General features: G+C 48.2%; 1 protein-coding gene across 9 annotated transcripts in view; it reads right to left on the bottom strand.

The window, feature by feature from the left end:
• The window catches only part of ROBO2 (roundabout guidance receptor 2), a 691429-nt gene that overhangs the window by 82791 nt on the left and 593637 nt on the right, over positions 1-15001 (bottom strand). For all 9 annotated transcript variants that reach the window (XM_070406004.1, XM_070406006.1, XM_070406010.1 and 6 more), the window contains one exon: positions 14269-14440. In XM_070406004.1, coding sequence (XP_070262105.1) covers positions 14269-14440 — 172 coding nt within the window. The remainder of the gene's footprint in view (positions 1-14268; positions 14441-15001) is intronic.

Here is a 15001-nt window from a genome sequence, read left to right as displayed (position 1 = left end):
TAAAAAAATTAGCGGGTATAGAAAAACAAGAAAAATATTAACAAAATATTAGAAAAAGGAGACCCAAGATCAAGAGAAAATAAATCAGTAGACATATACCATTAGGTGATACAAATGTTGAAACTAGGGACAAGGACTTCAAAGTAGCTACTACAATATGTTCATGAACTTAATAGAGTTATAATCAATAAACAAAAGGGGAAATTTCAGAGGAAGTGGAAAATATAAAAGATAACAAATGGAAATTCTAAAACACAAGAGTGTCCTATATGAAATAAATAATTCACAGGATACTTCTATTTCTTGCCATGAAGAAGTAACAGCTATGGACATGCAAACCCACCATAAACAAGTAGAATACTAGACAAAATATGTGAAACAAAGGGCAAGATTGTAAAAAAAGAGAAATAAACAAGGTTGATCTTACCATTTTCATAGCTTTCTATCTGTAGACAATTTAAAACACAACCAATAATAACACTTTAGTTTGCATACTGGCATTTGTTACATATCCTATATAATAAAAAGGTAATATGCAAATAGACCGAAAAGCAGAACAACTGAACAACCAATCAAAGCAATATGCTAATGATATGCTAAGGTATTCAACCACTTGCTATGATGTGCACAGACCACCAGAGGGCAGTCAACTGGTTGACTAGTCGCTATGATGTGCACTGACCGCCAGGGGGCAGATGCTTTAATCATTAGGTTAGCTTGCTGCTGGGGTCCGGCTGATCAGGACTGAGCAAGATGGGCTGGACATGCCCTGGAGCCCTCCCTCAATCCCTCCCCAGCCCAATCGTGCACCTGAGGGGTCCCTCAGCCTGGCCTGTGCCCTCTCACAATCCAGGACCCCTTGGGGGATGTTGGAGTGCCAGTTTCAGCTTGATCCCACAGGCCACTCCCCTTGGGAGGGCGCCAGATGCAGGGCTCATGGCTGGCAAGCACTGCTGTGGCAGCATGAGCCTCTCTGGATTGGGACTGATTGGGCAAGAGCCCGCAGCAGGCACAGTGGGGCCAGGATGAGCGGGAGCAGTAGGTAGGAGCTGCAGGCAGTGTTGGACTGCGGGTTTTGGCCCAATCCCTGCAGGCCACCCAAGGGACCCCACCGATGCAAGAATTCATGAACCAGACCTCTAGTATACCAGCAAAAGGCATAACAATAGCAGAAAGAGTGAGAGGAAGGAAAATGGAATTATATATTTTTAGATCCTTATCCTATAAGCAAATCTTAGAGGAACCATTAAAAAAGAGGTATAGCACAGCTCAATGGTTGAGTGTTGACTTATGAACCAGAAGGTCATGGTTCAAATCCCTGTCAGGGCACATGCCTGGGTTGTGGGCTCAATCCCCAGTAAAAGGTGTGCAGGAGGCAGCCGGCCAATGATTCCATCAATGATTCTCTTTCATCACAGATGTTTCTATTTCTCTCTCCTTCTCCTTTCCTCTCTGGAATCAATCAAAATATATATATTTTTAAAAAGAGGTATACTAGACATAAAATATAGTATAGAAAGGATTTTAATTCATCCAAAAAAAAAATCAGGAAATTAGGTAAATAGGAATAACTTAGAAAATAAATAGTGATATTATAATATTAAGCCCCAATGCATCAAATGAATTCCATTGAAGATAATAGTCTAAATAAGCCAATTAAGAGGCAATGATTGTCATATTGGGTAAAAAAAGAAAGAGCTAACGATATATTTTTTAAAAAGAAATATACCTTAAATACAGAGAAACAGAAATTAAAAGGATTGAAAAAATACAAACCAAGTAAACACTTATAATATGATGTGGCTATCCTAATATCAGATAAAGTAAATTACAGACAAAAATCTTACTAGTAAATAGGTAAGACATTTCATAATGATAAAGGATAAGTTCATTAATAAGATATAACAATCTTAAAATGCATTCACTTAAAACAGAGTAACAAAATACATGAAACAATACCTTATATACAGAAAGAAGAAATAAACAAGCTTACAATTATAATAAATCCCTAGTCTCTTTTTTATTAATTAAAAGAATAGACAGAAAAACATTAAGGACCTGAATAATACTACCAACTAATTTGACCTGACATTTATTTAACATCCTACTCTAAAAGAGAAAAATCCACATACTTTTCAAGTGCATAAGAAACATTCATTAAGAACAAATGCTGGTCCATTAAAATAAATCTCCATATTTAAAAGGCCATATTCTTACAAAATACATGCTCTGACCTTGGTGGAATTGAATTTGAAATCAGTAATTAAAAGCTATCTAAAAAATCCCAAAACATTAGGAAATTCAACAATGAACTTCTAAATAACCTCTCTAAAAAAACAGAAATCCTTAAAAGCATTTTTTCAACTCTATACTAAATATCAAAAGTTATGTTAAAAATTATTAAGTAACATAAAATATTAAATTAAAAGATTTAGCTGCAGAAGTGTTTATAGAGAACTTTACCACTTTTTTGGGAAATTTACCACTTTAAATATTCATATTAGAAAGAAGTAATGTCCAAATAATTGGTATTAGTTTCTATCTTAAGAAGCAACAAAAAAGTAAGTAGAAGAAAAAAATAGCAGAAATTGATGAACTAGAAAACAAATAAATAAAACTAAAAAAGTTAAAAGTTTATACTTTGAATAACAAAACTGATAAAACCTTGTCCAGGATGGTTAAAATAGGAGAGAGAAAGGAAGGGTAGGGACAATAAAAAAGGAGATGAGAGAAAATATAAATCTCCAGTATCCTATATAATAAAAGCATAATATGCAATTGTCCCCTTGACCAGCAGTTCATCTGGGAGTTCTACCAGGGGGCAGGGCTGGCCAGGGGAAGGTAGGGAGGCTTTGAGTGGCAGGGGTTGCAGCAGCAGCAGCAGGATACCAGGGGAAGGGAGGGAGTCCCTGGCCAATAGCTGGCAGTCAGCAGCTGCTAGGGAACCTACCAGTGAATAAATTTCGTGCACTGAGCCTTTAGTATAAGAATAAAAGTGGAGGTATTATTACACAACTTGCAAACATTACAATAAAGAATTACAAATAAGGAGATATCTATCTACACTAATAAAAAAGAAACATGGTAATTAGCGTACAACCGCTACCCTTTTCATTGGCTAATCAGGGTGATATGCAAATTAACTGCCAACTAAGATGGCGGTTAATTTGCATATGTAGGCACAATGCAGGGAGGCAAAAGGGAAAGCAGGAAGAAGCCCCCTGCCACTGACAGTGATTGGAAACCCAGGGGGGAGCTAAGAGCCTGGGGGCAGGGCAAAGGCGGCTCCCAGGGCCGCCTTTGCCCTGACCCCAGCCGTGATAGGAGAATCAGGCGCCTTTGCCACCCTGGCCAGTGATAGCGGGAAGTAGGGGTGGAGCCAGCAATGGGAGCTGGGCACAGGCGAAGCTGGCAGTCCTGGGAGCTAGGGGTCCCATGCCTGGGCCTAAAGCGGAGCCCGCGATCGCAGGGCTGCTGCAGCTGCAGGTCCCTGCTGCCCGAGCCGGACACCTCTGCCAGAGGCGTTAGGCCTGGGCAGGGGCGGAGCCTGCAACCGGGGGGAGCTGGGGGTCCCCTGCCCAGGCCTGACACCTCTGCCGGAGGACTCAAGCCTGGGCAAGGGGCCGATCCAGTGATCGGCAATCGGAGGGTGATGAGGGCCAACTCCTGGCCAAGGCATCAGGCCTGGGTGGGGGGCGGAGCCGGTGATTGGGGGGATATGAGGGTCCCCTTGCCCAGGCCTGAAGCCTGGGTCAGAGGTGTCAGGCTTGGGCGGGAGGTGGAGCAAGCGATCAGAGGGAGATGGGAGTCCCCTGCCCAGGCATGATTCCTGGGCCAGAGGCATCAGGCCTGGGTGGGGGTCAGAGCCAGTGATCGGGGGAAGATGGGGGTCCCCTGTCCAAGCCTGACACCTCTGGCGGAGGCGTCAGGCCTGGGCAAGGGGCCAATCAGGCGATTGGAGGGTCATGGGAGTTGACGCCTCTGGTCGAGGCATCAGGCCTGGGTGAGGGCGGAGCCATTGATCGGGGGGGAGAGGGGGGGTCCCCTGCTCAGGCCTGAATCCTGGGCCAGAGGCATCAGGCCTGGGCGGGGGGCAGAACCAGTGATCGGGGGGAAATGAGGGTCCCCTGCCCAGGCCTGACACCTCTGGCAGAGGCATCAGGCCTGGGCAAGGGGCCGATCCTGCGATTGGAGGGTGATGAGGGTCAATGCCTGAGGGTTGCCAGTATGTGAGAGGGGGCAGGCTGGGCTGAGGGACACTACCCCCCCCACCCAGTGCACAAATTTTGTGCACTGGGCCCCTAGTCTACACTAATAAAAGAGAAACATGGTAATTAGCGTACGACCGCTACCCTTCAAATTGGCTAATCAGCATATCCTTACGCAAATTAACTGTCAGCCAAGATGGCAGCCGGCAGCCATGCACTGAAGAGAACAGGGAGGCTTCCTTGCTCCAGTGACTGCGGACTCCAACGTTCCCCGCCTAACTTGCCGGCCTCTCAGCTGCAACTCTAAGCAACTATGTTGCAAATATAGAAGCTAAACAAAACCCCAGAAACCTGCGTTAGTCAGCCAGGCTTCAGCCAGCCTAACCGCAACATTGTATCGAATACAGAAGGAAAAACAAAGGCCAGAAACCGGCTTTCAGCAGAGAGGCCTCAGAGCTAAAGCTGGCCCAGAATAAAAAAAAAAAAGAAAGAAAGAAAAAAAGGAGCGTTTGGGAGCTTTAGTCAGCCTCCAGTTGGAAAACGGCCCTCAACCCCTCAGCCAGACTGGCCAGGCACCCCAGTGGGGACCCTTACCCTGATCCAGGAAACCCTTCAAGGCAAACCAGCCGGCCCCCACCCGTGCACCAGGCCTCTATTCTATATAGTAAAAGGGTAATATGCCTCCCAGCACTGGGATCAGCGGAGCAGGGAGGCTCCCGGCACCAGGATCAGCATGACAGGGGGCAGCGCCCAAACCCCTGATCACCCTGAGGCTCTGTGAGTGACAGGGGGCGGGGCCACAACTTCCCTATCCACCCTGCACTGTTCCTGACAGGGGAAGGCGCCCCAACCCCCTGATCAGCCCTGCTCTGTGCCTGATAGGGGGGAGCTCCCCAATCCCCTGATCGCCCTGCGGCTCTGTGTGTGACAGGGGATGGCGCACCAACCCCCTGATTGGCCCTGCTCTGTGTGTGACAGGGTGCAGCGCCCCAAACCCCCCCACCCCCGCACAGGCCTTACTCTGTGTGTGACAGGGTAGAGCCACAACCTCTCCATCAGCCCTGCCCTGAGTGTGACAGTGGTGGCACCCAACCCCCTGATCGGCCCTGCTCTATGGGTGACATGGGGCGGTGCTCCAACTCCCTTATCGGCCCTACTCTGTGAGTGACAGGGGGGAGCTCCTCCACCCCCTGATGGGCCCTGCTCTCTTCATGACAGAGGGGAACTCCCCAACCCCCTGATCGACCCTGCTCTGTGCGTGACAGGGGGGAGCTCCCCAAACCCCTGATCGGCCTTGCTCTGTGCGTGACAGGGTGTGGCACCACAACCTCCCCATCAACCCTGCCTTGAGTGTGACAGGGGGCGGTGCCCCAACCCCCCAATCGGCTCTGCTCTCAGCCCGACCAGGGGCTGCACCTAGGGATTGGGTGTGCCCTCTGCCACCTGGGAGCAGGCCTAAGCCAGCAGGTCGTTATCTCCCGAGGGGTCCCAGACTGTGAGAGGGCACAGGCCGGGCTGGGGGACCCCCCTTCCCCCCTCGAGTGCACAAATTTTTGTGCACCGGGCCTCTAGTATATATATAAAAGCCTAAGCAACCAGTCAGTTGACTGATCAACCTGTCACTATGATGTACACTGACCACCAGGGGGCAGACGCTCAAAACAGTATCTGCCCCCTGGTGATCAGTGCACTCCCACAGCGGGAGCACTGCTCAGCTGACTGACAGGTGCCAGATGCCAAGCTCACAGCTGGTGAGCACAGCTGTGGCAGTGCTCGCAGCTGAGTGGCATTGAGCCTACCCAGCAGTGCTGGCAGCAGGCTCACCAGGGCCAGCATGAGTGGGAGTGGCTGAGCACCTAACCTGGGCTCCAGCTCCTCCCAGGCCACCTGCTGCTTTGGACACTACTACATCCCTCAGGGGATGTTGGACTACTGGTTTTGGCCGATCCCGCAGTCCAGGCCAAGGGACCCCATGGATTTGTGCACCAGGCCTCTAGTTGAAAATAAGCATCCTATCTAATAAAAGAGAAACATCGTAATTAGCCGTACCTCCGCTACCCTTCCCATTGGCTAATCAGGGAGATATGCAAATTAACTGCCAACCAAGATGGCGGCCGGCAGCCAGGCAGCTGACGCGAACAGGGAGGCTTGCTTGCTTCAGTGACGGAGGAAGCCAAGCTTCCCCGCCTGCCTTGCCGGCCTCTGAGCTGCAACTCTAAGAAACATTGTAACAAATATAGAAGCTAAACCAAACCCCAGAAACCTGCTTTAGTCAGCCAGGCTTCAGCCAGCAGGACCCCAACATTGTTTCAAATACAGAAGGTAAACAAAGGCCAGAAACCTGCTTTCAGCAGCCAAGGCCTCAGACTGGAGCCAAGCCTCAGAGCTAAAGCTGGCCCAGAATAAAAAAAAAAAAAAAAGAATAAAAGGAGCGGTTGGGAGCTTCAGTCACCCGCCAGGCTGAAAACGGCCCTCAGCCCCTCACCCAGACTGGCCAGGCACCCCAGTGGGGACTCCCACCCTGATCCAGGACACCCTTCAGGTCAAACCAGCCGGCCCCCACCTGTGCATCAGGCCTCTATCCTATATAGTAAAAGGGTAATATGCCTCCCGGCACCGGGATCAGCATGACAGGGGGCAACGCCCAAACCCCCTGATCGCCCTGCGGCTCTGTGTGTGACAGGGGGCGGGGCCACAACCTCCCTATCCTCCCTGCTCTGTTCGTGACAGGGACATGTGCCCCAACCCCCTAATCAGCCCTGCTCTGTGCCTGATAGCAGGGAGCTCCCCAACCGCCTGATCACCCTGCGGCTCTGTGTGTGACAGGGTACAGTGCCCTAACCCCCTGATCAGCCCTGCTCTGTGTGTGACAGGGTGCAGCGCCCCAACCCCCTGATGGGCCCTGCTCTGTGGGTGATAGAGGGCGGTGCCCCAACCCCTCGCACGGGCCCTGCTCTGTGTGTGACAGGGTACGGAGCCCCAATCCCCCTGATAGGCCCTGCTCTGTGCATGACAGGGGCTGGCGCCGCAACTTCCCTATCGACCTTGCCTTGAGTGTGACAGGGGGCGGTGCCTCAACCCCCCAATCGGTCCTACCCTGAGCGTGACTAGGGGTGGCATCGCAACCTCCCAATCCGCCCTGCTCTGTGCATGACAGGGGGCAGCGCCCCAACTCCCCAATCGGCCCTGCTCTGAGCCTGACCAGGGGCTGCACCTAGGGATTGGGTTTGCCCTCTGCCACCCGGGAGTAGGCCTAAGCCAGCAGGTCATTATCTCCCGAGGGGTCCCAGACTGCGAGAGGGCACAGGCCGGGCTGAGAGAACCCCCCTCCCCCCCCCCCCCGAGTGCAGAAATTTTTGTGCACCGGGCCTCTAATCTTATCTAATAAAAGAGAAACATGCAAATTGACTGTACCTCCGCTACACTTACAAGCCACGCCCACCAGCCACGCCCATCAGCCATTCAGGACCGAGTATGGAAATAAACCAAACCAAGATGGCTGTGGCCACGGAGCTGGAGCAAACAGAAGGCTTGGGTTGCCCCTGGCGATGGAGGAAGCCAAGCTTCCTGCCTGCCCTGGCCGGCCCTGAGCTCCACTCAAGACTACAAAGTTTCAATTATAGAAGCTAAATAAATCCCAGATACCTGTTTCCAACCATTGTGGCCTCCACTCAAGGAGGGTCTGGGAGCCTGGGTTGCCTGAAGCCATGGCCAGCCTGCAAACAGCAATCAGCCTTTCACCCAGGCTGGCCAGGCACCCCAGTGGGGACCCCCACCCTGAAGGGGGTGTGGCCAGCCTGCAAAGAGCCATCAGCCTCTCACCCATGCTGGCCACACCCTCATGGGGTGAGGGTCCCGCTGGGGTCTTGGCCAGCCTGCAAACAGCCCTCATCCCCTCACCCAGGCTGGCCATGCCCCCCTTGCAGGGACCCTCACCCCATGGGGGCGTGGCCGGCCCGCAAACCACCACAAACCCCTTGCCCAGCCTGCCCTGATCCGGGACACCCTTCAGGGCAAACCAACTAGCCTCCACCCGTGCACCAGGCCTCTATCTATACTAATAAAAGGTTAATATGCTAATTAGACTGGGAGACCTTCCAGGAGACCTTCCGGACGTTCTTCTGGACAAAGCCATGGTGGCAGGGTCAAGGTAGAGGCAGTTAGAGGCCAAGAGGGGAGGGCAGTTATGGGTGATCAGGCTGGTGGGGGGCGGGGCCATTGGGGGTAAGTAGAACAGAAGGGGGGGCAGTTGGGGGCAAGCAAGCCATCAGTGGGGGTCAGTTGGAGGTGATCAGCACAGTGGGGGGGGCAGTTTGGAGTGAACAGGCCAGCAGGGGGGCAGTTGGGGGCGAGCAGGCCAGTGGGAGGGGAGGAAAGGTAGGGGTGAGCAGGCCAGCAGGGGGAGCAGTTGGGGGTGATCAGGCTGGCGGGAGGGCATTTGGGGGTAAGCAGGCTAGTGGCGGGGGGCAGTTGAAGGAGAGCAGGCTGGCAGGCAGAGTGGTTAGGGCCAATCAGGCAGGCAGGCAGGTGAGCAGTTAGGAGCCAGTAGTCCCGGATTGTGAGAGGGATCTCTGACTGCTGGTTTAGGCCCAATAGCTGTAAACATCCTTCGAGGGGTCCCAGATTGGAGAGGGTGCAGGCCGGGCTGAGGAACAACCCCTCCCCCGTGCACAAATTTCGTGCACTGGGCCACTAGTATGCTAATAAATTTCAAAACTTAGATGGATGAGACAGATTTATTAGTGAGCAAAAACCAAAAATCCATTTATCACAATCAATGTAGAAGAAATAAAAATTCGAATTAAGTTTAAATTTATAAAAACAAAGAAAACTCCAGGGACAGATATCATTGCTGAATTCTAGGAAGTATTTAAGGGAGTAATAATACAAGGCCGGAAAAAGCTCTTACAAAAAAATATAGAAGAGGAAGGAATAAATTCCAACCTATTTCATAAAGCTAGCAACTCTGATTCCAAATCCTTACAAAGAAGGAAAGAAAACTACCAATCAATACCCCTCATGACTAGATATAAAATCTATACTAATAATAGCCTAGGGGCGTCAGGACCATTTGGACGACCTAACAGTGGGTCCCGGGACACTGGGGGGTGGCCTCGAGAACAACCACTCCCCCTCTCGGTCCCTCCCCTAGCTGGCAGCTCCCATCCCCCAATGGCGAATGGGGAGCCAGGGGTGAGTGGCAGGGGACGTGGGCCATGCCAGGCCAAGGCCTCCGCCCTGCAAGTCCCCCCGACCCTCGGTTGGGGTGGGTCGGCCAGCGTGTGGGAAAGGCGGGACCTCTCTGACCTCTCGGTCCCTCCCCCTGGCCTTCAGGCTCCCATCCTTGATGGTGAATGGGGAACTGGGGGAACCATGGGTGGGGGGTGGGGCATGCAAAGGTGCCAAGCCAAGGCCCCGCCCCCAATCACCCCACACACAGAGGTCAACCAGCGCCAAGGGCAAGGCCAGCGAGGGAGAGAATGGCCGACCTCTTGGTCCCTTACCCTCGGCCCACAGGCTCTCATTGCCCATGGCAAACCAGTTTCCATGGGAAGAAGAGACAATAGAACAGCCTGGAAACCGCAAGTCTTTTTCCATATTGATTCTTTATCGCTGGGCTCCAGAGAAATAATGGCCAGGTCCCCTGTTGGATCCCTCGGAGCCCCGTCTCTCCTCCTCTGCTCAGCCCTGCTGATCATCGGGTGTCCCAGAGCAAGAGGGAGAGAAAAGCTGGAATTAGCAATGCCACCCACACAAGGGTTGGGGGTAGCAGAGGGACGTGGTGACTTTGAAGTCACACAGACTCCGCCAGTTAGACCTGTGCAACCTCTCTGAGCCTCGGTTTCTTCATCTAGAAAATGGGTATGATAATAGTACCAGCCTCAGTGGAATGTTACAGGTGTGCATGAGATTATACACATAAGGCTCTCAGCCCGGTGCTTGACAGGTGCTAAGCACTCAATGTTGCCGCTGTGATTATCTGCCCCCTGCCCTCCCTGGGCTTACGAACCCGTGTTTAACTAGCAATGTAGGCAGGTGTGGAAATTGCCTGCTCCGTGTCCTGGGGTCCCTGTGAGAACTCAGATTCCAGATTCCCGGGCAAGATGGCTCTGCAATATGAAACCCCTGAGGGTCAGAAGTCCAGCCGGGTCCCAGCATGTGCTCCCTGGGTCTCCGGGGCAATACCGCTGCCTTCCCTCTCTTCCCGGCACTGTCCTGTCCTGCCTCAGTTGTCTCTCATGATGGGAATCCCTGCGTCATCCGTGTGCACATCTGTTCCCCAGCAGCCCCCACTCCGTGTGCCTCCCAGCTCTGCCCTGTACTTGGGCAAATCACTTAATCACTTGGCGCCTTTGTTTTCTCATTTGGAAGCTGGGAATAATAGTGCCGGCCTCCTGGGGTTGTTGATCAAGCCAGGTCACCAGGTGAAGCGCTTAGAAGAGTGCTGGGCCTGTTTTAAGTGGCCATGCAGGGTCAGCTGTTCTGTTATTACTGTTGAAAGGCGAGTCTTCTAGGAGTAGGGGTTCTGCGAGGTACCACTGTCCTGTGAAAACCCTGAATGAGAATCTTCAGCCTCTTTCAGAAACTGTGAGCTCATTAACATAACAAACCACCTGTGAAGGACCTTTGACTCCAATAAGCATTAACAACGAAGAGTAAAAAGCCTGAGGCCCAGGCCTGGATGTCTGTCCTGTATACCAGTAGGTTGCTGGTTAGGTTCCCTGTCAGGGTACATGCCCCGATTGTGGGCTCAATGTTTCTCTCTTTCTTCCTCTCTCTCAAATAAATGAAAACATATTTTAAAAAATAAAGTTAGAGGTGAAGCCATTATGGTCCCATGGCTGCAAACTAGAAGAAAACATAACTCAACGAGAATAAGAGACTCTTAAAAAAAAAGAAATTATAGCAATAAAAATAACAGAGAATTCCAATGAGGAAGAAAACAGGCATCTAAAGGAATCCATGTAGCTACAGGGGAAAATGCTAATGAGCCTAGATTTTAAAAGACAGACTGGGAAAAATGTATGTGCAGCAAATATTTGATTAATACTTAATGTCTTTAACATATAAGAGCTCACACAAATCCTATATATTAAAAGCCTAATATGCAAATCAACCGAACTGCAGAAGGACCAGCAGAACGACTGGTTGCTATGACGTGCACTTACAACCAAGGGGCAGACACTCAAGACAAGAAATGTCCCTGGTGGTCAGTGCCCTCCCACAGGGGAAGCGCTGTTCAGCCAGGAGCCGGGCTCACAGCTGGCTAGCACAGCAGCAGGCAGTAGCAGGAGCCTCTCCCACCTCTGTAGCAGCACTAAGGAACAGTGAGCAAAGAGATAAGGAACAGTGAGCAGGCAGGTGGTAAAGAGCGAGGGGTCCCCGACTATGAGAGGGCACAGGCCAGGCTAAGGGACCCTCCCCCAACCCCAACCCCCAGTGCACAAATTTCATGCACAGGCTTTCTAGTTCTTTATAAAATATTAGCAAATCAGATTAAGTAATATATGTAAAAAGCATAATATATCCTGACCAATTGGGGTTTGCAAAGCAAAGTTTATCTTTGAAACCAGTCAATAGAATTGACCATATTAACACAAATAAGGAGAAAGAAAACAGATGATTTTTCAAATATATGCATAAGAAGTAGTTCATAACTATTAAAGTAAATAAGTGAAGTTAATAAAGTGATAACAGAACAACATATTAAATTAAATTTATATATAACATAGAATAGTTGAGAAAATTTTATGAACACAATTAGTGTAAAAATAATCAAATAATCAGAAAAAAAGTTTAACACAACCATACTCTCAAAATGACAAAATATTGTTGAGAGAAATTAAAGGTAAATGTTAAAGAGATACATCATATTTTTGGAGAGAATGACTCACTAATAAAATGCTTAGTTTCTCAACAATAAAAAAAGTTTAATCTCTCCAATTTAATGTATAGATTCACTGTGTTTTCAAGAAACAATATTTTGTAGAAACTGACAAGCTGCTTTGAAACAGTTCTTCTGCCAAAACAATTTTGCAGAAGAAAATAATGGAGTATCCACATTACCGGATCTCATGACTTTCTATAAGCTACAGTAATCAAAACAGTGGCTTGGCAGATGGACAGATATATAAAGACATGGAACAGCACAGGGAATCCAGGAATGGATCCATACATATATGGTTAACTGGGGAAAGGCAAGTTAATAAATGATGCCAATGCAATTTGATATATACTTGGAAATAAATAAGCCTCAACCCTCCCACCACATGTAATTACTTGAAGAGAAATTATATACTTAAGCATAAAAGTTAAAATTATAAAGCTTGTAGAAGAAAATATAAGAAAATATCTTCACTATCTAGAAGCAGGACACAATTTCCTAGGAAGCACTAAACATAAAAAAATAGTTTGATCAACTGTAATTCACTAAAATTTAAAACTTGCTCATCAAAAGATTATTTAAAAAATGAATAGAGAAGTCATAAACAAAAAAGTATTTGCAATACAAATACATGACAAAGAATTTGTATACAGAGTGGTTATATAATTCCTTCTAATCAGTAGCAGGAGGCAAACAACATACTTTTAAAAAGTTAAAGATTTAGACATTTTACAAAAAAATGTGAATGTCTAATATGCACATGTAAACTTGTTCACCATTTTTAGTCATCAAAGAAAACTGAAGTGAGTACTTTTTACATTCACAAGAATGGCTAAAATTACAGACTGGCAACATCAAATGTTGGTACAATATGGAAATATTGGAAATAATATTCTTTGCTAGTGATTCTATAAAAGTATGCAATTTGGAAAAAATTGTGTAAAGTCTTTTATAAAATCAAATTATTTCAATCCTGTTACCCAGACATTCCACTTTAGTTATTTCTCTCAAAGAAATAAAAAAAATGTTCTCAACATAGCTTACACAAGAATGTTCATTCTCTGAAGAGAAAACAAATAATATATGATATATTCACACAAATTAATACTGCTCAGAATTAAAACATATTAATTGCCATATATATATATATATATATATATATATATATGACATTATGTTTAGTGAAAGAAGCCAGATGCAAAATATTATGTTCTGTACCATTCCATTTATATATATCTTAAGAACAGGCAAACATATCCATAGTGATTGGGAACAATCTTCTGTAATAATGATAGATTTAATAGGGATTTCTTCTTCAGGATAGTATATATAGATTACAAAGTTTATTTTGGCCTGTCTCTCGTTAAATTTTGACCTTTGGTTTTTTTTGGCTAAGAGAAAGCATATAGATTTGAAGTATAATGCACTTTCTTCCATAAGTGCCTCATTTCTTATTATATTTCACTAGAGGCCCAGTGCACGGATTCATGCACCGATGGGGTCCCTTAGCCTGGCCTATACCCTCTCACAATCTGGGACCTCTCGGGGGATATAGTAGAGTGTGAAGCGGCAGGCGGCCAGGTAGGAGCATGAGCCTGGGCTGGGCACTGAGCCGTTCCCATTCATCTCGGCCCTGCTGTGCCTGCTGCTGCCTCCTGCTGCTGCTCAGTAGTGCTGCCATGGAGGTGGGAGAGGCTCACGCCACCTGTGCTCACCAGCCATGAGCCCGGCATCTGGCGCCGTTGATTGGTCAGGTGACTGGCATTCTTGCTGTGGGAGTGCACTGACCACTAGGGAGCAGCTCCTGCATTGAGCACCTGCCCCCTGGTGGTCAGTGCGTGTCATAGCTACCAGTTGACCAGTCACTTAGGGTTTATATATATAGATTGGTATCAACATTACTAATGAAACTATTGATTAAAAATAATTTTCAAACAACCTTTCACCAGTTAAACTCAGTAATTATAATTTTAAGAAGTTTATGGAAGTCTTAACAGTATGAGCAATGGCTAATCATTTTTGTAAGAAACTCTAGTCAGCTAACCCATTTGCCTGTATGATGTGTGTACCCTCTCTTTCATTACTGCATATCCACTCTCAGGAAGGAGATTCAAAAAATAATCTACGTGCCACCAGCTAACTGATTATACACAGACTACATAGGTTGGTACTCACCGATTATTATTGGTTGTGGTTCACTTTTTACTCCAACCCCTGCACTGGTACTTGCTGCAACCTCTACCCGGTATTGAATACCTGGGAATAATCCTCCAATTATTACAGATCGAATGGCTGCATCCACACTTTTGTTGATATGAAATCGTGTTTCATTTCCCAGACACCAGATCTACAGAAATGTAAAGTGAATAACAAAAGAAGATAGACTTATCCATTCTCATAATTAGATCAATATAGTAGATCAAATATATTAGGTAGTGATCAAATACTTCCTAGGCTTATAGAAGTACTAGAGGCCCAGTGCACAAAATTGGTACACGGGGGTGGGGGTTCCCTCATCCCAGCCTGCACCCTCTCCAATCCAAGATTCCTCAGGGGATATCCAACTGCCTCTCACAATCTGGGACCACTGGATCCTACCCGTTCACCTGTCTGCCTGCCTGATCATTCCTAACCACCTTTGCCTGCCTGCCTGGTCAACCCTGATTTCTCCCCTATCAGCCTGATCGCCCTTAACTGCCCCCCTGCCGGCCTGATCATCCCTAATCACTTCTGCCTTGCCCCACACCTGGGACCCAGGATTCCCTCCTCCAGCTGGTCGCAGGCACCTGGGACCTGGGCTTCCCTCCCTCTGGCCAGCCGCAGGTACCCAGGACCTGGGGCAGCTGCAGCTGCAGGGGACCGTGGGTGGGTGGCTTTGCCTGGGCTGCAGCCGCAGGCGCTGGCCCTC

This window comes from Myotis yumanensis, unplaced genomic scaffold (genome assembly GCF_028538775.1).
Source record: "Myotis yumanensis isolate MYYU_CA2020_CCGP unplaced genomic scaffold, mMyoYum1.0.hap1 SCAF_2, whole genome shotgun sequence".
Taxonomy (NCBI): Eukaryota; Metazoa; Chordata; class Mammalia; order Chiroptera; family Vespertilionidae; genus Myotis; species Myotis yumanensis.
This window is presented reverse-complemented; position numbering and strand designations above follow the sequence as displayed.